General features: G+C 42.8%; 1 protein-coding gene across 13 annotated transcripts in view; it reads right to left on the reverse strand.

Moving 5' to 3' along the window:
• Positions 1-24,479, reverse strand: part of fmnl2a (formin-like 2a) — a 44,487-nt gene that overhangs the window by 11,556 nt on the left and 8,452 nt on the right. For 7 of the 13 annotated variants that reach the window (XM_075479767.1, XM_075479764.1, XM_075479763.1 and 4 more), the window contains exons 2-11: positions 19,253-19,336; positions 15,338-15,418; positions 10,719-10,795; positions 7,998-8,081; positions 6,227-6,382; positions 4,439-4,483; positions 2,836-2,944; positions 2,524-2,600; positions 1,679-1,772; positions 505-579 (exon numbers count right to left, since the gene is read on the reverse strand). In XM_075479767.1, the coding sequence (XP_075335882.1) occupies positions 505-579; positions 1,679-1,772; positions 2,524-2,600; positions 2,836-2,944; positions 4,439-4,483; positions 6,227-6,382; positions 7,998-8,081; positions 10,719-10,795; positions 15,338-15,418; positions 19,253-19,336 (882 nt within the window). The remainder of the gene's footprint in view (positions 1-504; positions 580-1,678; positions 1,773-2,523; positions 2,601-2,835; positions 2,945-4,438; positions 4,484-6,226; positions 6,383-7,997; positions 8,082-10,718; positions 10,796-15,337; positions 15,419-19,252; positions 19,337-24,479) is intronic. The other 6 variants (XM_075479775.1, XM_075479774.1, XM_075479768.1 and 3 more) reach the window with 2 other exon arrangements.

Below are 24,479 nucleotides of genomic sequence, written 5' to 3' on the forward strand. Positions count from 1 at the left end.
TCTGTTTGCATTAGTGTTTCTATCAGGCAAAACAAAGTATCCATTGGTTTTCCCTTTGCCAATTAGATTGCAAACATGTGGATATGACGAATAAAACTATGCAGAAGTTGTGACTTTTTTTTATTTTTTATTTCTCTCTACCGGACTAAGAGTTTAAAACTGGAAAGGAGACTCTGCTTGTTCATTTTGTTTGTGTTTCACTGGAGAGGACCATGAGGACCATGAGGACACCTGTAGTCAAAATATTAAACAAAGTCCAAGCATGGACTCTTTTTTTTTACAAAATCCCAGCTGGTTCATTGCTGCTCCCTTTGCATCTTCCTGACTCACGGACTGCAACTCAATCCACCTTCTCAAATCTCTTGGCAGCGGTGAATCATTAACAGGGAGCACATTCAGCCTGGTCCTCTTGAGCTTAAAAAGCTTCACAAGCCATCTCCGGACACGGGGTTTTTGAGGGAGTGCAGCACAATCAAAAGTAATTAGGAGTCTGTATGGGCTTACCATGAAGTCAATGTTGTTGTCCTCATTCTTAAAGTACTCCATTAGCCTCTCGAACCGCTGTGTCTCCACACATACCTGCAAAATAAACAGCATGTTCCCTGTTAAAGAGAAGGTACAGAGAGCAGCTACGGATGGAGTCGCAGATTAGAAAAAATTGCATCAAACCTCTCTTTGAATTAGGGCTAAACATAAAAAGATCTATTGTTCTTTTTAAAATCCCCCGCGATTTTACCTGACTTATGTACTATCATGAGTATTGGGAGGAATTAAACAGTTATTCCTAATTACTGATAAATGCTTCAGTTTCCCATTATATCGGGAAGTGGAGCAGTTTTCAGATCAATGATTACGATAATAAATCACTGATAAGCTGTTGCTTTCACAGCAGACACAGAGCATACGTGTTCAGCGACCACATTTGAACTGGAACTTGGGAGACAAAGGTAAAGAAGACGGGAAAGAGAAACCCTCGAGTTCAGACAAGTCATCAGAATGGCAGCAAGGCCAAGAGGGTATTAAAGAAGTTGGATGGAAGTGGAGGCGTGTGCATCCTAAAATGCCAGCTAATAGCATTATTATAAAAAATCATTACATTCTCTCGCAGCTTAAACTATCAGAGTGTTTCTCAGCCTTCATCTCATTAGACTAACTACTGTCTAGCGAATCGTTATTCTCCCGCTTTTACCACTGTCGCTGAGAGCAATGCTCAATATTTCATTCGGGGTTGTAAATATTACATTAACTGCAGTTGGCCCATATTTGTGGGCCGTATGCAACAAAATGGGGCTGCTCTTAGCGCCCAATCTGTCATAAACCTCCCACTCCACTCTCCAGCAGCCATAATACCTCCCTCCAGACAGGCAAAGGTCAGGAAAGGCTGTCTGATACATCTGTCTCCTTGCTTTCTTTGATGTGCCTCACAAATCCTGTCAACGTGCACACGCGCAACTGTTTTCTCCGATGGCTGTTCAGGTCATCCTGTGTTGCAGCTCAACCGGTGTCTCTAATCTGTTGACAAAGGGATCATTCCTAGATGCCATCCCTTTGAGGCAATAAGGAATGTGCTGGAGGAGCATTCCTCCACAGCTGAGTCACTGTTTGAAGCTGCAGGGTCAGAACGTAAAGACATATTGGTCTCTTAAGACCATGGTTCGCCTCTCCATGCATTACATACCTCCTTAAAGTTGTCGAATGCAGAAAGAATAATTTCGTGGCCTCCTCTCACGAGACAAACTGCCGCCAGGAGCTCCAAAACCAGAGCTTTAGTTCTGTGAGGGGGGGGGGGGGCAATGGTGGGAATGGTTAGCAAATGACAAGTAGCAGGGCAGCAGCAAACCTTCACTTAAACACAGAGCAACGAATGTGGAAAGTAGTGTATTTTGAGATCGTATCAGCACTAAAACATCAAAGTAGAATTGATCTATATGCCAATTACAGTGTTTACTGCATTCAATGTCTTCGTATGTCAAGTATACCTCATCAAATAAATCAACTTTAGCTAAAAATCATTAAGGACATGAATTCTGGTTTGAAGAAAAAATAAAAGGATATAAAAGAATTAAAAGACAAGTAAAAAAACGCCTGATCCATGCGAGTGTGTGCATCTGTACGTGTGCACATCCTGTTTCCACTTTATTCACGCAGGATTTCTCAGCTTGGATGAGACTGAAAGTGACAGGTGATGCAAAGTGGTTCCACATCCACTTTAGAGGGCATCCTTTAACCCTTGGGCGTGAAGTGAAAGCACAAGCAAACACACAGACACACACACACGAGTCCGTCTGGTCGCTGTCTCAGTAAGCAGATGCCAGACTTGTGAGATGTGCCAGTGGTACCTTGACCCGTCTTTCGGGATGAAAAGGTCTGAGCGACAAAAACACTTGCTCTGGATCAAACTGCTGGTACACGGAGACTAATATTGTTCGCTTGTGGATGTGGATCTAAGTTATATCTGGATTAATATACATCTTGATCACATACTGTATCTTTAGATACTTTTAACTTCTGGTTTGAACTTACCTTGGGTTTTTATTGTTGAGACTTAGTGCAATTTCATTCACAGCATGTGGGTGTGACATGACCATGTTGAAGCCATACTGGTTGAGGAGAGATAAATGAGAGGGACAGGGACAGGGACAGAGACAAATAGGCTAGTTAATAGAGAAGAGGAGCCACTGAATAAGCAAGAGGGCATTCCTCTACATAATAAATTAAAGATGGAGAGCCAGGAGTGGAATAAATTGAATTTGGCTTCAGTTAGACGATTATGTTTTAGCCCAGGAGGACTTGCAGACAGTCTGGAAGCCCCCCGTAGATCGCAAAAAGGCTGACCTGGTAGTTCATGATGGCACGTAGGCACATGATGCAGACGTGGACATCGTCTTTCTTGCAGACCAGTCTGGAGTTTTTCAGCGTTCTCCGGATTGGCAGTGTGTTGCTGCTAAAAACAGTGATAACAAAGACAAGAAAAAAAGTATTTGAAAAGGGGAAAAAAATGTTCCGTTTCTGCCAAATGAAATGTCAAGTCTATACGTGTCTGAACACTAGAGTAACAAAAGGACTGGTGTAAAAAGAGAACAGATGCTATTTGTAAATGAGCCTTGGTAACACCATATCTCTTTCACATAGGGAGGCTGTTAAACTGCCATGCCACTTAACATGCACAAAGGCTATATATTCTACAGCCACACACGGGGCCACGGGATGGTTTCTTGCAATTGTTTTAATTTAACGTCCGTCACAAAGAAATCACACAATAGCAACCAGTGATTTGCATGCAACGCGGTCATTTTGCAGCTTTATGTGGCCCAAAAAAACCCAACAACAAGTCCTCTTCTTCTTTTGCTGGAGCAGCAAAAGTACTAAAGGTTATGGAAGGCAGCCAGAGCAAAACATTTTATGTTCACACTGTCGTCACAAGGTTCAATTACGAACCAGAGTTCTGGGTGGGGGGAAACGTGTCTTCGGGCTACTGTTAGACACGCTGTCAGCTCCCATGCCTGTAGGCGTGACTCCTCTGTGACTCACAACAAAGTTTGGGAGTATAAGCGTAGGGTTGTCTTCAAGAAACAGGCTGTAGTTTACAGGACGAAAATGGAGAAGAACTCATCTTTAAGTTTACTCTGCTTAGCATGTTGTGTTAATGATCACGCAAGTGTACATGTGACACAGAAAAAACGTATCAGCTGGGAGTAAAACAGATTCCCAACAATTCATGGGACTCCTTCTGACAGAACTGGAGTGCCTGCTTCACAGAGCAGTAAAAACAGTCTTAAAGGACTCGTATCAAAGAGCTTTCCTCTCCAAATGAATGAACAACCATACTGAGGGGACAGCTGAATTTAGAGGAAATCAGTAAACAATGTTTCTTAATCTGAAACCAAGGAAACAAGCGATTACATAACACAAGCTAAATGTAAGGCCTTGGCCTTCTTTGATACATCCGAAATGTTTTAACTGAACTTTATGTGACTCGGTAAACACAACATTGTGGATTCAATATGTATCTTAAGAACACAGAGGAGAGAAAAAAAAAAGAAATAACCGAGAAAACTGCCGCAAAAATCTTCAAGAAACTGAACGCAACTCAAGGAAAACCCAACTCAAAAGATTCCCCCTAATGTGAATCGCACACACGCATTGAAGTCGAGAGAAAGGTGCTGACCAAGGCAGAGATATAAGGTCACAGCTTCAGAGAGAGATGTGATCAGATACGAAGTCGAGGATTTATTCTTTATATAAAAGACGAGAACTAAAAGATTGACTTTGTCAAACTGTAAATGACATGGCATCACTATCTGTTTGTCCATTTTCTAAAACTGAGACTGGAATAGACAAAAGGTAAAATGATTACACCACAAAGCAACGCTACAGCTACATGCTATTAACTACACGTCCACACGTTACTAGTTGACTCCCAACTCCTCAGACGTACCGTCTTGTTTGAGAACACTTTGGACAGTTGATTGTGCTCGGTGTCCTTCAAGGTGGCAGTTAGAAGAAAATACATACGTAAGACTTTGGCATCAAAGAGTTAGCGGTTACTGGGTTTTCATTAGCTCAAAGCCTACCTAAAGAGCATAAAAAGGGAAATAGATTCTGTATAATGGATGTCAAGAGTTACAAAACCTGGAGTAATTGTTTACTTGCCAGGGAAGGAGAAAATGCATCCAAAATACAGAAAATTCTTAGGAGCTACCTATTCTGACTGTACTGGTTGTTACCTAATGTTAAACTCTTGCAATGCTGCTGGAGAAACTAGGCTAGTTTTTGCACAGAATGGCATTTAGGGAGCCACACAAGGTGCACACAGACACAGAGGAAGGAACAATGAGTGCAGAAAAACCCATTTGCTCCAAGGAAAGGAGAACTCAGTCACAAGCGCAGGAGGGGGTGAGACGGGCTGGCAGTACAAATAATTCACATCCCTGACACAGACAGACGTACAAATAAACTGGGCAGCTCTAGCAGGGAGGTATGAAGTACAATGAGGCAAGGGGGGGGGGGGAACAGTGTATGGGAATGCATGCGTGAGTGCCTGCCCGTGGCATTATGTGTATGTCTGTGCCTTAAGAGGGAAGAGGGAGGCAGAAAGCCGACTGTGAGCCAGCAGGGCGTAGCTGAGACCTGCCTGCTGTCGAAGAGTGGCACACAAAAGAGCAGATGACTACGGATGAAGACCGGGACAAAACAGAAAAGACAGTCAACCATGCTGTAGAGACTCGGACCATTTACACATGCTGGACATGGTTGACAGCAATGACACAAGAGTAACATCATTATTCCACATTTGACAGGTGTAAGTCTCCAGAAATAAAGCCCACAGGCATATGCCTGGTAAGTGCTGGAAGCTACATTAGAGAATTCCAGGAATTTCATGGAAAAAAAAAATCCAGGATGTTCTCATCCATGACTGGTAATCTTGGATTAGCATCGAAATTCCTGTTTTAAAAGTGTGTTAAAGTACAAAAAACATGCATTTTTCTTCTATGCTGCATAGTATCTTACAGATTTAGCTGGAAAATGTGCTCATGTTTCAAGTACAAGCAACAACAACAACAAAAAAATGTTTGACTAGAAATGACCAACTGGCTCGTCATGCAAAGGTCTCATGTTAAGATGACATGTGCTCCAATGACTAATGTTCTTTGTGTACAATGTGTTCAGGTTAAACTAGAGGCAGCAGAAGTGCTACACCAGGACAACAGTGTAGTGACAGGGAGGATAAGAGAAATAATGCACAACTGAATGGGATTGGTGCTCTGGAGCAGATATTAGCGTCTTCTTATGAGTTACAAGGGTTATTTTGATGTTTAGAAACATTGAGTAAAAGGAAATCGTCCCAAAATATGAAAAAGCGCATTCGTTTGTCACATGAAAAGTTGTCAGTTGTGTGTCATAATCTTGAGTTTATGACACACACACACACACACACACACACACACACACACACACACACACACACACACACATCCCCCGTATGTGTCTTAAGCCATTTAAAGTCTTACAGACCTCATGACTCCACAAAGGGGGCAGCTGAGGCATCGTATGAAACGTGTGACTTCTTAAAATAAATCACACTGCTTCAGTCAAGCACTTTGCAAGAAACGAATGGTGAAAGTTGACTGGAAAGAGTTGTAATTTAGACAAATAAGCATGGTTAACAGTTCTGCTGTGTTTTACCAGTCAGTGAGCGAGTCGTATGCGCGTGTGTTCATTGTACCGTAACATGGAATGTCGCCCAACCCGGGTGATGCCATTCCCAGTGACGGGAGACGGCAGGGTGCTTCCTCTGTGCAGGTCTTCTATAGAGCGGCTCCATGGCTTAGACTTATCCATCGCAGCCTCCGTGTTGCTGTCCACACACTCGCCATCGTAACTGTGGCACCACAAAAACACGGCGTAAAATAAGTCACCATCATAACACACATCAACATTTATTCAAATTCAGCTTGTTTTTGGCTCATCAAAATCTCACAGTACACTGTGGACCTCATTTTAAGTATAATACTTTGTCATAAAAAAAAATCCTTTAATAAGCAATCATGGCGAAAATTTGATTAACAAAAGTATGGATGCAAAGCACAAAAAAAAAAAAAAAAAAAAAAAAAAAAAAAAAAGAGTATATGAGTTCAAAAGAAAAACGTCTGAGAATTGAAATAATAATATGACAACAATAAAAGAAGACTTCTGTTATAGCATGTCCACACAGTGCACCTGTACATACAAATACATGTCATCTACTGTGTCATCATGTGCTGTTCTCACAAAATACCAAAGTCAAAAATTCAATCCTTCTGATAAGCAAGCTGTAAAGACTGTAAAAGTACGTAAAGCCGTGTTTCATGCTGGGCCTGGAGTTGAGCTGGCTTCTGAGAGACGCTCTCACATTAAGTTTAGTTTTTTGGTTTGGCTACAAATGTTCAAAATCGGTGGAGACGAGAAGGGGAAGGGAGAAAGAAAATGGACCTTTACATGAGAAGTGGACTCATGTTGCCGGGTGCAAGATCGACAAGTCAGTAATGTGCCAAAATCTGCTGCCTTGCAAAATCTGACCGCTTTCCAATTCTAATAATTCCATTTACACCCAACAGTGCGTTCACTTTATTTAGTCACATGCAGGTGGGTTCATGCATCACTAATATCAATCATAAATATCTTATATAATCTAGAACATTTTGACAAAAATGCTTTTACTCTTTTTTTTTTTTTTTTCATTTCTTTTTTGAAAGAAACCAAGGCTTCAGCACTTGGTTATTAAGTATACAAATCGACTGATATAGGATTTTTAAGGCTAATTCTTCAAAAAGCCAGGGTTCAAGCATAAAGATAACAACCCAAGAGCGGTCTACACAGACCAAAACGGGATTCCGGTTTCAAAAAAGCCACGATAGAGACAGCCGAAAGCCAAACTCTGGGCTTATGAACGTTATTCTACCACCTAAAAACGGACGCCACGATGGCTACGTCCAGTTTTTTTTTGTTTTTTTTCGTAATTTAGACATGAAGAGCGTGAAACAGAACCCATGTTTTGTTGTAGTTGGCAGCTGCTCAGGCACACGTGTTATGATCCCTTGCAGCTTTAGGACAAGCCTTTTCCACAACTTTTATGTGCTCCTGCAGTACTGGGTAAACACGATTTTACTGCGAACCATTCATAATGTGGACAGACGATAATAACATATGGTGAAGTGGAGGGGTGAATTAAAACGTAACCATGAGGCTCTTTGGCCCTGAACAGGGACCTCGTGAGTGACTAATAATCACCCAGTCAGTTCATGAATAGAAGCATATGAGTGGTATAATACATGGTGCCAGTGTGTCAGCACTGGGCTCTGAGTGACTCAGTGTTTCTGACAGCCAGTCAGCAGTGATGGTGGTGCTAGCGCTGTGTGGAGATGCACCAGCGGCTATACAGAATAGCGTCGTTGTGTTGGTTATCGGCTCTGCGTACATGGCAAAGTGGCAACAGAAAGAAGCGTGTAGCGACTTACGTGACGGCATACTGTGCAAAAGAGAGATACTCCACCAGCACATCCAGGCCTTTGTTCTCTTCATTTAAGAACTCCCTCACCCAGCTGAGGAGAAAAGAAAGGAAGAAAAAAAAAAGTTAGCGCCACAAAAGTTACTAGCAGACGAACACCAGGAACACTTTCAAATGTATCTGCTGAGGACTTACACAGCCAAAAATGTAACCATCTGGTTGAAACACTTCAAAGATTCTTGGCTCAGAGCAGCGAACACATCACGCACGCACGTGTTCGCAGAAGCAGACGCATCCATATCAGCTTAAGCGGCATCTCATTATTATGTCTTCCTCTTTTTATGTTTCTCTACCACACACACAAATAATTCCCAACTCTGGCAAGGACAAAAACCCACATATTTCAACGTGCCCTTTTGTATGAAGGCACCATTTGTTTTTCATTGTAGCCACGGACACTTTGACAGGCCTGATTGCTCAGCGATTGAAGAAAAATTTGCAAGACATGAAGATAATGACAGGCAGGCTTTTGATGAAGATGTAGGACTTAACGGCTGCTTCTCCACTGGCTCCCCTGAGGTGCAGCTGCTTGGGACCGAATCAGAATCACAGGAGTGTCCAGTAACGCGGTGCCTGGCAGGGTTGCTTGTGTTTTACAAGGGATCAGAGGTGTGACTTCATTGGCCCAATTGACAATCCAGCCATTCACCACATGCTGGTGACCGCGGTGCAACATGTCAGACGCAGGCAGGCCTGCGAGGTGCCGGGGTAAGTATCTGCAGTGTCCTCACAGGGACAATCTGCTTATTATACGCAGCCTACGCGATTGATAAAATGATGTGCTTCACCTCTGAAAAGAAGCAGTAATTATTCACTGCCTGAGTGGGCGACTTTGTGCTCCTTGCCATCAGCAGGCCGCACCCCTCTCGACCTCCCTCCGGCTTTACGCTAATGCCTCATTGTCTTACTCTGGATAAGCTAGATTTTTCATGTAATCTAGTTTACCAACATGAGGTAAAGAGTTAATCCTTGTAAACAATTATTTAACTGCTCAGCCGGGCTGACATCGTCCCTGGCATCCAGTGTGTTTTGGTTTAAAGCGCCGAATCTGATCAGCGTGTAAACAGTGTGTGGGAGTGTGAGAGACGGCGTTGTCAGACGCATGAGGAAATTTGTGGGAGTGTCGGTGAAATGGACAGATCCAGGGAAAGTAATGTGTGTGTGTGTGGGAGGAAAAGAGAAAAACAGAGGGATAAGGAGACACGGCTGAGATTGTGAGTATTTTCTCTGCTGCGTCTCCGGTCAGCAGATGCTCTCATGGCTGCCTCCTCCTATCCCATCCAGGATCTCCACATCTCCTGTGGCCACTCACCTGCGACACTGCAAACATACTTTTTCATTTCGACAAAGAATCCCATTTGCACATATGCAAATGTGATCATTCCCTGATATATGCAGATCAGAGAGGCAAACTAATCCAACAGTCAGCCATATTAACCAAGTATTGCTCCTGAAAGTTTACGAATCCATTTTAATTTTCAAGGTATAGTTACGGCGAGGTTTGGCCACTCAAAGTAAACTCCTCCATCTCAGAACCGTACTTTCAACAACTTTTCTGGATATACAATGAGCAGCTTTAGAAACAAATATATAAACCGAATGCCACAAGAGCCATCATCTTAATCCCATTCTTCTTCTGACACTTTTCAAATTGAGCTATGTTTCCGCAAAACTGTACTAAACGTGTGTAATGGGTTTTGAGGTACGTTTTCCATTATTTGGTGTCAGAGGTGTAAGCGAATGACTGGGTGTTTCGACGCCCGTTTACTGTTAAACAATCGCTTTGCTGCCTTTTGTCAAGGATCAATATGGCCCAGATGTGGAAAGTCAAAAATCAGCAAACATGCCCTGAAGCAGCAGGCCTCAACAAGGGTTGAGGAGAGGACTCTCTTTTCCCCCTCAACACATTTGTCCTCCCCCCAACCAGTGTAAGGCATTTTAGCAGCCTCCATTTTCTGCTACCGAGGGCATAGTAGGTTTTAACATACTTCTGAATTACTCCCAAAGACGCTCTTTGATGGGTAACATTATTGGAGTTCGACCTCAAAATTCAGATTTAAAAAAAAAACAAAAAAAAACGCAGCTCTGAACTACTACACACCGGCACACAGTAATGTCCAACACCTCTGTTAATCAGAGTGAGTTACGAGCCTCCACATTGTGACACACACACACACGCACATTTTGTGCGACTCTCAGTGAGATATTGATCTGTTCTCAAGGCTGACTGTACGGCACTGGCTCAGAATCAGCTGCCACAGGTTTAGGCTTGTTATCTTGGAATACCTGACATTGCACATGAATACATCAGCGTTTCATCTGTTGTGAAATCGTGCTCTTTAGCATCACCCTTATTAATATCTCCTGAGGATGGCAGATCTAAACACTGGAGTTGTGCAGCCAAACGACCGCAAAAAAGAAAAAAAAGAGAATCTGTTTTCCTTCCAAAGGCTGTTCATGTGTCAGCTGCTTTAAACAATCCACTGATTCATCTTTTTTCATCTCCACATGGCTTTTGGTGTAATATTAGGTCAGAGCACACATTGGGATTGGGGGGGGGGGGGTGTTTAGTGTCAACGTCTACATCTCCGGGTGTCTGGAATGCCAGACTTTTCTCCTTAAATCTAATAACATCAGCTCCAGAAAATGCAACAGTCCAGTAGTCACTCACCCTATATGATTGGTCCGTAACGAAATTTCCAGTTCTCTTAAGACTTGGGTGGACTCCTGTACCCTTCGTCGGAATTTCTGAGGAAAGACAAAAAACAAAGAGTTCAGTTTCAGCATACCACTGTACATCTACATGCAAAAAGGCACAGAGTTGAGAGATGTTTTGGCTAGAGAAAACTCTTCAGGACAGAGATGTCAGACGAACAAGACAAATAGGAAGAGGCAGCCACAGTGGCATTTAGATGTGGAAGCGAGCAGGCTGATTAGAAAAAAATAAAAGAGATTAGAAAAATAAAAGGATAAAAGATGGGACTGAGCGGTTCTCCAGACTTTTAGATGGGCCTTTTACAGAAGAGTAACCATTAACTAGGCTAAAACAGAACACCAGCTGTGAAAATAGGTTTTTAACAGCCTGTTTCGACTGCTGTGGCCATCAAATAAAGAGGCTGACTCTGGTTATTTGATGGCCACACCTTGTGAGTTTATTCTTTAAATTGCCGTAATTCCTCCTGGAAGCAGTATGATAAAAATCAGGACACCCAGCAGCTACGTAAACACACACATAAATTCTCAGCCTTGTCACTGCGGCCAGAGCTACAAATAAAGAACTGCAGAGTGGCACGTATGAAGGTGCGAACCAACTATTGAATGGGACAGAGAGTAACAGAACAGAGAGAGCGAGCGGGTTCTGGAACAGAAAGGCCCTCCACACTGTTATCCAACTCCAAGAACAAAACAAGTCACGTGAGTGACCAGTGGTGATCAAACAGACTCACAGCGTGAAGAATGGGGGAATCCCTGATGAGAGGGAGGGAAAGTGTTACATCAGAGGAGAGGCGAAGAAAGAAAGAAAGAAAGAAAGAAGAAAAGAGAACAAGAACATCACTAACGAGCAAAACATCCCCGTCAGTGTTGTTTGACATGTTGTGGATTTGGGAGCTACAGTAGCTCTTGATAGATGCATCCTTAGAACAAAACTTAATGAAAAACAAAAAGCTGAACACGCCGATCTCAAACATAATAAAAATCAGCATTATGATCAATGCACAAAAGTGTCGCGGTCTTTTAAAACAAAACCACCGCAGAGTCTGAAAACACATTTCCTATGGCGTCATCAACGTTTTGCATAATATGCCTGCTACTTCCCTTTAGGCTTATGTATATGTGCACGTTTACTCAACAATATCACAGACATCAAAGCCAATCTGATGACAGTAATTAACAGGTTTTTTTTTTTTTTTTTTTTTTTTTTTTAACTTTACAACAACAATAATCCTGTTTCAACTTTTTAAACAAGATTTAAGTATTTTCTTATTTTGTATCATTATAAACTCAATTTGTTTTGGACCATATTAACCATATCATTTGAAAATGTTTTGTATTATGAAATGTTTAATGTGATTCTATTCATTTGAGGAGAAGAGAAGAGGTTTCCATGATGCGTTTGAATCGGGGAGGAAACAGAGCTCAACCTATTATTAACATCCACAGAGAAGAGGAACGTTCCCATAGCTTGTTCTCTCGAGTGTATGTCTTTGGGCTTGGGCGGTGTGTGTTTGGAACACGAGGAGATGAGAAACAGAGTGTTTTTATTAGGGAGGAGTCATTTGTGTGCATGTGTGGAAAGCAGAGCATATTTTGGGGTACTGCGCAGGCTCCCAGAGCCCCCACCAAAAAAAAAAAACGCCCCACACTCCACACTTTAAGTGCTACCAGCTGCATCACACAGAGAGAGCAGGAAGAGAGAGGAGTCGACAGTGGGGAGAGAGGGTGAAGAGAAGAAAAAAAAGAAAAAGAGGAGGAGACGAGGAGGGGAGCAGTGAAAGAGGAAAGCAAAAGAGAGGAGACTACACTGAGAATATGGAGGAGGGGGAAAAAAAGTGAGGTTTGGGGAAGTGCGAGCTCAGGAAGGGGTCATCCTGGAAACAAATCAACGGCTGATACATTCTTGGGGACTAGTTGGACTGGAGCTCTTCCTCCTTGGCTGGCTATTGGCTGGGAGCTGCTCAGAGGAATGCACCGGAGCCTGCCTATGGAAAGCAGAGGCAATGACCTCCAGCTCTCTCACAGTGGCACAAAGTGGCAATTGTTTGAGTCTGAAGAAAAGGGGGATGGAGCAGGAATGTAGAAAGAAGCCCATAACTCTTTCTTTTCCTCCGTGCTCTCTTGTGCTTCTTTTTTGTCTCTCTGTCCATCTCTTACCACCCCCCCCCCCCTCCTCTCTACCCACTCTTTATTATTCTGTATCTCTCCTTCCCTCCCTCTCCATTGCTCTCCTCACTTTACTCTTTCATTCAATCCCTGCGTGCCTTCAAGTTTTCATTCAAGGCCAAGAGAAGGCACAGGATTCACATCAGGCTGATCTTTCTTTTAGATAAAAAAAAACATGTGGCAAATAAAAATGGGGAAGAAATGAAGGGGTGTCACTTATAGAGCAGTTTAATATACAACAAACAACATGTTTTTATCAAACATGACAAACTTGAACAAAAGAAAAGAGGGAGAAAAGGGAGGATCAGCTCTGCTGGGCACACATAACTGAGTTAAACTGAATGAGCTCAAGCAGCCATGTTGAATATTTTTTTTTTTTTTTTTTACACCAAACAAGCCTTTAACACAATCAACTGTCTCCTTCACAAAAGATTGATATCTAATGGATAGATATAAGGGTGGTATAACTATTTCAATCCAAATCCAAGCGAAGCAGCCACAGAAAAACTGATTAGCACCATCTATCCAGGACATATGTCTCGATTCTCTTTCTGAGATTCAAAGTTTGCAAAAGAAACATAATAGGCCACAACTACGTAGCTCCCATAAGCTGTCGTGTCTGTACTCAGATGTACTTCAACAGCAGATGTGAAGGAAGGAGGAGGACTACTTCTGGATTGGTACCGACAGTCAGATCAATACTGGCTGTCAACAGGCCTGCATTTCTAACACCAAGTCTGCTCATTAAACAAACAACCAGTACTGTACAATGTTATGTCTGCTGCATCGGCTTCGACCTGGATCAATCTCCTCTTTCTTCTCAACCTTATCAGATCTCCCAAACGTGTAATCTCCCAAGCATGAGTATAGTTGACTCAGAAACAAGTGATTCAACTTCTCTGCTCGTGGACACAGTTTATATTGCAACAAGCCGTGTGCAGGTGTTTTGTGGAGCACGACCTTGTAGATACCTAGACCTCAGTAACTCATGTCACAACATGATAATACTACGTGACACGGTTTGTGTATCATAAAAACATTGCTGTCCTCCTTCTTACTACGCTCACCAGAGCTTTAAGTTTGTTCATGCAGCCCTGGCTGGCTCATTGCAGCTGAAAGTTTTAAGCCCAGTCAGTACAAATTGAATTATTCAGCGATTTGTTGTAATTCTGGCAGAGTCTGTTGGTTAATTTGTTTATCACAGAGGCCGGTCTCCCAGTATTCCCCCCACCCCTCACACATCGTGGCCAAAAAGACTTCATTTTGGCAAAGTCTGAGTGCTGGCTGATACTTGTTTCTTATGGAGCCTCTCCTCCTACTCTATTCTGCTCCTTTCCAGGAGGCCAAGAAAAACAGCCGGGACTGGCCGCTAAGATGACATGAGGCCATTTTTTATCATATAGAAAAGACACTCCTGATATTTTCCTGTTAGCTCCTGCAATCTTACAAGGAAATGTCAGTGCAGCAATAAGTCTTACAGTCTGCCCGATTTTGCCTTTCAAGTCCCCCTTTTAGTACATTTCTTTCCATCGTTCCTTCTCTGCCATAGACCTGCACTTCTCCAGCCTGGGTAATCTAGTCAAACAACTGTCTCCTTTCTCATTTAAAGGCTGAACACAGTTCTCTGTATGCTGCTGTCATGACATTTTGCTGCTACTTAGGGGCAGCACGAGAAGTGCCTAGAACAATCTGAGGACTGCGATTGGTGGAGGTGGTACTTTTTGTTGGTCCTTTATCTTTGTTCCGGTATGGAAAGGACAGAAGTCAAAGAGGACAATGATGCTTTGTGATGGAGTGAAAATAAGTGCCAAGACCGGTGGGTGCAGCTCTTGTCTGTGCTCTTCACCTGTGCTTCTTTGCTTCTCGTGGTTTTTGTTGTGAAATCAGATGACCCTGACCCCTCCCGGCTTGAGCCAACTTTCAACCAATTAAGATTCGATCAACACGTAACATCATCTTAAGAGCCTGTGCGTTGTTAGCTCTTTAAAGGACTGCATGTCTGTCCGTCTGCATTAAAAGAAATGTCCATCTGCAGGGGCCGAGAGTGACGCAGGTGGATACCTCCATGACTTAAGCGGTGAGCTGCCCAACACTAACAAGCTGAAACGGTGCATATTGCTACATATCATAGCAAAGACAGGCAAACTTTGGTCAAAAATAGGTTCCACACCAGCACTTGTACAATTGACAGTAGTCCAATTAAAAGGTTTAAGTGAGCTATATCTGTAGCTCAGCTTAACTGTTTTGTAACTCAAGTTCCCAAGCTGTCTCCTCCAGAACCCCTGCATGCAATCTCAGCTATGGAAATATCCTGGACAAGAGATAGTAGGTCAGAGAGGAAGGAAACGCTGCCACTCTAGAAACAGCCAGGTCACTGGAACAGGATAGCCTGCGAGACAGGTCGCTCACCTTTCTTGTGACTGCAGGGTCCAGATAACTCCTCAGCTTTTGGAGGTACGTGTGAGGCGGGTTTTTCACTTGGAATCGCTCCTGTCAAAAAACACAAAAAAAAAAAACTGCGAGATGAGCAGGAAGCAAGGAAATGAGATGAAGGACAGGGGATTATGAAATATACAGAAACGTTTGTGGTATCAAAAACAGCAGCTTCAGTTGCTGTTACTAAAGTTGTAATTTAACATCAATTCCTGGCAGATCCAAACACTTCTCGTCAGTTTGTTGACTCAGATGACCACACATAACATTCTGGGAGAAAGTTAAATCATTTGTAAACAACCCTTCATTTGATGGAAACCTCAGATTATGTTACACTTTTATCGATAATTCCCACATTCATAACTTTCTTTAGACATGACAAACCTTCACATCGTCACCCTCTTAAAATAATGGCCCAAAATTGGGTCAAAATCATCTCCTCATGATGCTGGCCACCTCTGGTAAAATTGCCTACATCCTCAGTTGAACAGATAATGTGTTTCTACCACCTTTATGGTAGAATGGTCTATGCCAAGAGTGTGACTTGGAATGTTTGAGTTTTTTTGTGTTTTCTGAAAAACTTTTTTTTTTATTAAATGACGTAGGCTACTATTTTTAAGAGGGTGACGATGATGTCACTTTTTTCTTTATTTGTTTTAATCTCAGGTGAAAGTAAACCTCAGACACTATCATAATCTATATCATGAGGATTTTTGGGGAAATATCCTTGTGGAATTAAAATTACTTAATATATTTGTCAGAAGGGGGAGTTTGTAGCGTGCAAAACGTGGTACAAAAGCATCGAAAACAGGGTTGGTGACCAGTTTTGTGTGGATGTCCGTGTACATGTCCCAAATTCAACGAGCAACAGGTTTAACGTCTCACCACTTTGCTCCAAATATAAATACAAGAGATTAGCACGGGATTTGGATCAGTGTGTTGAGCGGGAAGCAGTATTTAGATCGGGCTAAGCAGCATGGCACAGCAGTGAGAATGATTTCATTTAGTGTCAGTTCAGGGTTATTAGTAAAGAAGTGTGACGTACAAGCTGGAACCAAGAGGGATAACAGCGCTGTTCCTCAAACCTGCACATCCACATTATTTTATTTTTTTTTTTTAGATAAAAAGTCAGCCATTAGCCACCCAGACCAACTGCTTAACCAGACTTTAACTAAAAGTCCATATTCAAGATCTTTCGCTTTTCTTCCCGCTTTGATTAAATACGTATCAAACTACGAAAGGATCCCAACATCGGTTATTTGATTTGTTCCTCATCTGAAACATGCCTTCTTAAAGCCGGTAAGTACACCAGTAAGTCAAACTTGGACTAATCAGCTCAAGGACCGCTGTACATCCACACACCAAGAAGTGCATTGAAATAGGAACGTTACATAGAATTTGTAACATAGCTCATACAGTCCCCCACTCAAATGACTTATTATGGTGATCCATACCGGAATGTTTCTTTTAATATGTGACCAAGTGTCATTTCTAAAATGACGTCGCACACTTCACTGTGAAGCCAAACACAACATCACTGCGGTTTAATTACAAGCCAAGTGAAAAAGGGGAGTCCAATAACGATTAGTCAGATTTGCCAAAAAGGTGTCCCTCAAAGGCTCAAAGATCACTAATCTAAGACTAAAACTAACAAGTGCATAGAATTAAGGAATAAAAACAAATCATTAGTCAGCAATTATTTGTTCAGCAATTGACTGTTAAAAATGTCATGACGACGAGGACGGGAACTCTCAGAAAGTCTGCTTATTTCTAACAACTGTATACAAAAAAAAAAGGTTGTTACACAAATCCAGCGTCTCAAACATTTAAATAAACTCATTTACATGCCATTGAACAGCTTGGAAATGACAGAAAAGTCTGATAATTCAGTAAAAACAGCTTCGACTGACTCAGTTGCCTGTATCTCATCATCTTTGTTCACTTCAGACACCTCTGTGGAACATTTTGTCTACCCAACTTCTTCACTTGATAGCAGGATGAGGTTGACTCTCCTTCCCATGTACAAACTCTGCAGTTTGCGGGACCTGATCCCCCAGTGGCTTCCCACCAATGAACAGTCGGAAAAGTTCTACAACTAGCAACTAAGCCACTGATCTCCTCATAGATGGATGGCAATTTTAGCCCAACAGAACATAAGCTCGCTTCACTTGACATTTTAAGGCACGACAGAACTGGACTCGCGGGTACCCAGAGAGCGTTACAACTCAGATTAAAAGATTCGATCATCTGCATCCTGTAGGTACCTTCATAGTGGATCAGATACTTTAAACTCTCCACTCTCTGTGCATAGATACTGAGATGAGATCAGCAACATCACATTTGTCACTGCCAGGGACAAATCTAACAAATCTCACAAAAACAGGAAAGACGAGAGCAGCGTCAGGAAAGGGAGTCACTCTCAGTCGACAGCAGCAAGACAGCTCAGCCCCGTTTCAGCGTCTCAATGCTTAAAAACTTTAGGGGAGTGTGCAAAAATAATAAATAAGTTGGCAGCTGCTGTATATCTTCTGTTGCGTGTAAAGAAATGTGAGGAATGCAAATGGGCTGGAAGTACACGGTTACACAGACTACATTATAGATATTACACATCTGGCTTGGAGGAGCGTGTATAAATAGGCTCCAGCGAGCTCTAAGACAGTTGCAGTTTGCCTGGACAGCAGGTGTAAATTACATCTGAAAGCTGAGCTACACTGCGTCTGAGAATCTGCTCAAATGAAAGAGGCTGAACAGTTGTTTGCAAATTGCAGGTAACAAAAGTTATGGGTGACTTCTAGTCCGTAATATGACTGCATTTAAGTGGCAAATGGTTTGTTGGCAGGAAAGAGGCCATAGTCTCAAATTTTGGGGCTACGAAGTCTCTTTCTGTGTACGGAGGATATTTTAACCTTGTGTTATCATCAGGCGCACTCTCCATATTTCAGAAATTCTCACAAATGTGCAAATATTGTCCATTATTTCAACCTCAGGTGGCATTTGCTTTTCAAAGGGGATGCACCCGTCATCTCTACGTCTCCGCCTCAGTCCATCGCTGTTTCCATGGTTACATTAAAAGATTTACTGTCAGTATGACACAGAAAATGTGTTACTTCTAGCGCTGCCTGTACCGTCATAATTACAGGGGAATTAAGTTCGGAGTAGTAGTTTTGGAGCTGACCTACACTGTGAACATCGGCTCGTCAACAAAGGATGCACAAGATGAGAAAGACCCCCTTTCTCCCTTTTCAAGTGGGTGACCTTTAAGAAGTCAAGATGCAAATCACTGGACAATTATTTGGAAGTTGCTTCACAGACACTGGAAAAGAAAACAACTATTTTTCCCTTCCAGTCTGACACCTTTGAATCCACGCCAAGAGGATCTCTTACTGCTGATCAGCAGCCCAACGGGCTCTCTTTGGCACAGTTCCCTTCAGGGTCAGTAGCTATCAATACAGTTTGACTGGGTGGTGGTCTTGATCTAGTTTCTGCTTTACAACACTGCTCATGGAGGCAGAAAAACTCTGGCACAGAGGTTGCAGGCAGAGTGCAGCTCTCAGACCACAGCTCACTGCACAACATGCACCCTCTGTTATTACCTACACGCAGCGCTGACGCCAATAACAGGCTGAGCCTTTTTAAACGGGCTAACTGATGCGCACTCCCTGCTGTGCCACTTAGCCCACTTGACGAAGAAAGTCAGGGCGGCGTGTGCGGACGGGGAAAAGCTTTAAAGGCAGGGCAACGGAATGTGGGCGCTGTGGTCACAACACACAGTGGGACGGACCTTATCCACAATTAGATATCGAGTAAACAGTCAGGACAGTCAATACAGTATTTGAATATTTTCCCCAATTATCTAACAGCAACGATGAGCGGCAGATGAGTGATGCCCACCTGATCGCAGATTAGTTCCCATTTCTTCTCGTTGTCGTACTGCCGCAACAGTCGTGCCTTATCTGGAGGAAGATTCATTGAGTTCTGAAAGAGAGGAAAAGGTCAGAGTTAATTGGGTGTGGGTAGCGATGTGTCATTACAGAGCCCAAACAGTGAAGGCAAGGCCATCTAAAATGGCGCGTGAGCTTTTTGACTTTTACCTTTATCCAGTCGTGTCACATATCATTTCTGCTCATAACAGCCGGTCCTGATATACGGCATCAGTACGGGCGTACAAAGCGTGAACACAGATGTATTCAGAGAGTACTGATTAGGTACCAGTACTCTGACCCAACAGAGTACAGCGAGCAGGAATGTACAAAGGAAATACAAATACAAATGTCACCTCTTCAATTCCAGTTTGAGACCTTAGTTGCCCTTCAGCCTCCTTACTTTAGGTGTGACTTTACTGTCAATATCTAGCCACTGCAAAAACTTAAAAACATTAAAGGTTTAACAAGAAGTGTTCACACATTGGCCAGCCCTTGGTCGATATGAATCCTGCAACTATGCCTCAAGGATCAACAGCAAATATGTCTGGGTTTCATCAGTAGCCCTGTGGAAATATCGGATATCTGACCCACGACTTCTTGCTCCACCTGTGCTCGATAGAATTCTCCATCCGCTTACAGTGCTTTGTAAAACGGTCGCAAGTAACAAGCGCATAATCCCAATCATTTGAGATTTCCGCGCCGTCGTCATAATTCATTACAAATGTCTTGACTTTCCTTATTGAAATGTGGAGGATGCCAAACTGAAGGTTTAACCTAAAAAAGGAAGAGCATGTTTAATATTGGAACAGATCCAGATTATTGACTATTAAATAGCAACAACAAAAAAAGAGACACAGGAAGACGCAGTGTGACTGAGCTCAGTGAAGTTAATAAGATTTGCACCACAAACCCTGTCTTGCATTAACAGAGATCTTAATGCAAAGCAGCATCTTATGTGATAGAGGACAGTTGGCCATCAGTCAAAGACACTATGACTGTGAGCTGCACGTTAAAATGCACTGCAACATTAACACAAAAGTAAATCAATTTTTTAAAAAACAAACACATGAAACTGTTGTTAAAGCGAACACTGCAAAACCCTTTTAACTTGCTTCCCTGACTAGATTTTCTCAAATCAGTTCTGGACTAAAATTGCAAAAAAAACTCTAGTGGTTCATGGATACCAATCCAATGGCCAATGTAGTTCAGAACAGGGAGAGAGTGAGTAATAAACCGTGAAATTGGGCTAGAAAAACCTCGGAAAATCTGTGTTCTCTCTTCACTTTTCCACCCCCCTCGTTGCAATGAAGAACATTTTCCTCTTTGACGACGTTCAGTGAGTGATTTCCTGCAAAGAAAGTGTTTTTCAAACAAACCTAATGGAACCAGTGTATTGGTGAAACTATGGCTTAAAAAAAAGGGTTTAGTCACAAATAAAAATGTTGCACAGCTCCCTCCAACATCAGCTTTATGTGTAAAAGGCTCTGCAGGAGTCCTCAAGTGATTCAGAGAAGCTTCAAACAGACTGGTCGAGGCCGTCAGCAAAAGACTTAAGTGCGTGACCCAGCTGAGGACTGGTTAAACAAAAGAAAATCGAGATCACGCTGAAAGTAGACAGACATATCAAAGATGTGTGCGGATAAAACATTAACAAATGGTTCTGTGTGAAAGGTTTCCATTGCCAAGAGATAGGAAGGGGGGGGGGGGGGGGGGCTGGAAAATATGGTCACGATGCACTGCTTAGTTTAAAGTTCTTTTCCCCTCCTCATTCGATGGCTTGGATCATCTGTCAGACTGTGTTCAGCCCTCACCCCCACTTTCCCTCAGCTGGATTTTCCAGAGGAGCTCGGGGGGGGGGGGGGGGGGGGGGGTGTAAGATGGATGAGGAATATCCTGAGATCAGATCCATTTTTAAACGAGAGTAATACAAAGAGGGAGTCAGAGCCCGACTTCGTAGTTTGATCCAGAAGCTGCTTTCGAGCCATTTTATTGTGGTTTGAAATGTTGGAGATGAACGTTTTATTTTTCAGCATTGTATCTATATATAGTATGGCCAGGGATATTGACCCGTGCGACCATTTTTAATTTGTGAGAGGAAATCAATTAAAAGAGCTGCTGAGGAGGCGCAGGGACAGGGCTTAGACATATCTATGAGTCTTAGTAACAGCTTTAGTGACAGGAAGTTTACACAAGGACAACAGGACTGTGCAAATTACATTCATGTGAATAGCAGAAAAACTTGAACATATGTAGACTTCTGTATTCACTTATCATTCAATTAGATCCATTCTATTAACAGCCTGTCCCATCGCTTTGATTTTCTAAAACCACTGAGCTGTTCTATTTAACAGAGGCGCCACTAAACTAACTAAATTAATCCAAATATGAAAGTGCAGTTGGTCTCAAACAAAAGGGTTCATTTGTTTTCATGAGAGAAAGGAAAACAAAATCAATAAAAGTAAAAACAGTTACGTTATATTTGGTAAGAACACAGCTTATATCCCACTCAGGCTCCCAAACAGAAACCTACCAGGAAATCAAATTAGTATTCAGCTGAAGGTGCAAGCCGACCCATCGCTGCTGTGCTCACTGCAGGGAACTGCGAGTCAGAGGAGCTCATTAACTCTGTCTGGCTGCTAACCAGATGACTAGATTTTGTACCCTCTTTCCTTCCCAAAACACATTATAATACAATTTGACACCTGAGTAGATGGGCGCATGAAGTGACATAAAACCCCACGCAATTTCACTAGCAACCTCAAACGAAACTATGGTAAACTATTCCGTTACTTGTGGACTTCTACCTTGTTTTGTTTGGATGTAAGAGAACTACTGGCCTCTTTGGTTGGGTGGTTTTGTAGAGTCACAGCGGGTGCGCTGAGCTGTGGGCTTCCTGCTTGGTGATACTCCAACTAAAGCAAAGAGCCACTTCTACCAACCTATTTCATCCCAATGCTAATGAGCTGTCACAGCCACTGAGCTCGCTGGGGTCAGGTTACCCCCATGCCCACAATCACACCGTTTCTTTTATTAATGGGGTGCTGCTGAGGAGAGTTGGGCAGATTTTTCCCCAACACCTGATGGCAGACCACCCCCGATGAACACACAAATAAAACTAAATTGGACTCATTATCGTATTCCACAGTAATTCGAGGATGACTGCAGTATGAGGCAGGAGCCACTTGTGCCAAAGTGTTAGTCTGACACACAGTACAGAAGCTACAGTTTTACATCCAGGTTGGGACAATTTGTTAAATGCAAACAAAATGAGAACAAAACTATCTTTAAATCATTCCAAGACTACTTTAGAAGTCCCACTGTGACTCGGAATCAGGGCTGTTAGCCGGCGACACGTGTATGCCGCCCATTTAGGTTTTCAAACTTTAGTAGCATGTTATAAAGACGGGCAACAGACGGTGTGACAGCCTCAGCCGCTGCATCCCACCATTCTGTCACCTGCAAGGAGTTTTCCTTCTTTTTTTCTAAAGTCAAGTCTATAATGCGGGATGGTTGGTGCTTCCAAAGCTCTCTGGCCTCACTGCATGCAGAACATATTCACGTCATCTCCAAAGCAACTGTTCCACATCTGTACTGCTTCTGAGTGAGTTTCAGAAGCTTTTCTTTCAACTTTAAACAACAGCAGCTATTTGCTGACCAACTGAATCCTGCCGAGTGCTTCATTAATCACTAGCAGCACACGATACGTCTCCAGACCATGCCAGCCAAAGAGGAACATGTGTAACTAAAGCTAAATCGGTCTGTGGCAATGTTTAACTCACATCAGGTCTAATGTTTCATGAATATAGAACTTATTAATGCCCATGTGTCCTCTCATTAGCCAGCCTGAGTCGTAAAAAGGAGTAAAAATAGACAGGCCTCAAGGTCCAACAACCACCCACCACCTTCCAGGAGGTCTGCAGTCCAGGGACTCAGCATTCGTAGCACAGCTGTCCAGCAAAGCAAACACGTCCCACATCAAGGGCCGGCTTAGGCTGGCAATGCTGTGAAAAGATGTAAACTGTGTTGACTAAACTAAAAATCAATCTGCTTGAAAGGGGGTGGAACGAAAATGAAATGGGGTATCAAAACCACCGCCTGTGATGAGAAGAGTTTGTCAGAGCAAAACACAACAAACCTTTTCTGAAGTGTGGCTGTAAATCAGGGCTGCAGCTCAGGGCAGCCCTTCAGAAGATGTCACTGAGCAAAGCAAAGCATGCGCGTGGTGCAGGAAAATCTGCTTACCTCTGAGTAACTTCAGCCATCTTTTATAGTAATTGTGACCGACACGATGACTGCAATTGCCAAGACAAGGCGCCGCACCAGGAATTTAACTGGTAGTACGGACGAGCGTCAGACTGTTGTGCAACACCCTCCGAATGACGGCAAAACAATAACTGCACATCAAATAAAATCCCCAGCTCGCTTTTTCAAATTAGCGCTTGGCTTCTGAGGAATGCTGGATTCTGTGATCTCACGAACAAAGAAATCTTCATTGAGCAAAAGAGCCAAATATAAGTAGATTTGTTCGGAAACCCTGCTAGACACCCCACCACATCAAAACACAGGCTTGTCCTTTACAGGGTTCACTCCCTTTAATGTTGATATTATAGAAGACAAAAGTCAAACTGGAAAAAAAAGGGTTCAAAGCAGCACCTCACAGCCACCCAGCTTCCTCCTGGTTATCCCTCAGAGCAGTACTTGAAATTTTCCTTTGGGACTTTGGCTGCCACGCGTTTGAGACGCACCCCTTCTCTCCTCTTTATTGTCTTTTTCGCTGCCAACGCACAACAATCAGAATGAACTCCCGCCAACAGATACAGCGCTTTGATGCTAATCGCCCAAACGGCCTTCTTAGCTCCTGTAAGCAAAATGACACGAGGCAAAAATCCAACAAATGACCTCAGAAGACCCCTTTGCGTTTCAAACAGCCCTCTTCATCACTCAGAGCAATCTCCCGACCTAATTATTTTTTTTTTGTTTGTTTCTTAGCACAATCTCTTCATATGAGTAAGCAAACCGCTGATTACATCAGACATTATCAACTCGTCACAACAAAATGCAAGTTGCTCAACACTACGGAGCAGGCTGAATGCTGCATTGTTCTCTCCCAATACTTGCTTCATAAGCCACGGGGGTGTTTTATGTCTTTAAAGCCTTTCACGGTTACAGTGAGGTTAGCGCTGTAGGAAGAAAAG

The sequence above is a fragment of the Odontesthes bonariensis genome, chromosome 12 (assembly GCF_027942865.1).
Source record: "Odontesthes bonariensis isolate fOdoBon6 chromosome 12, fOdoBon6.hap1, whole genome shotgun sequence".
Taxonomy (NCBI): domain Eukaryota; kingdom Metazoa; phylum Chordata; class Actinopteri; order Atheriniformes; family Atherinopsidae; genus Odontesthes; species Odontesthes bonariensis.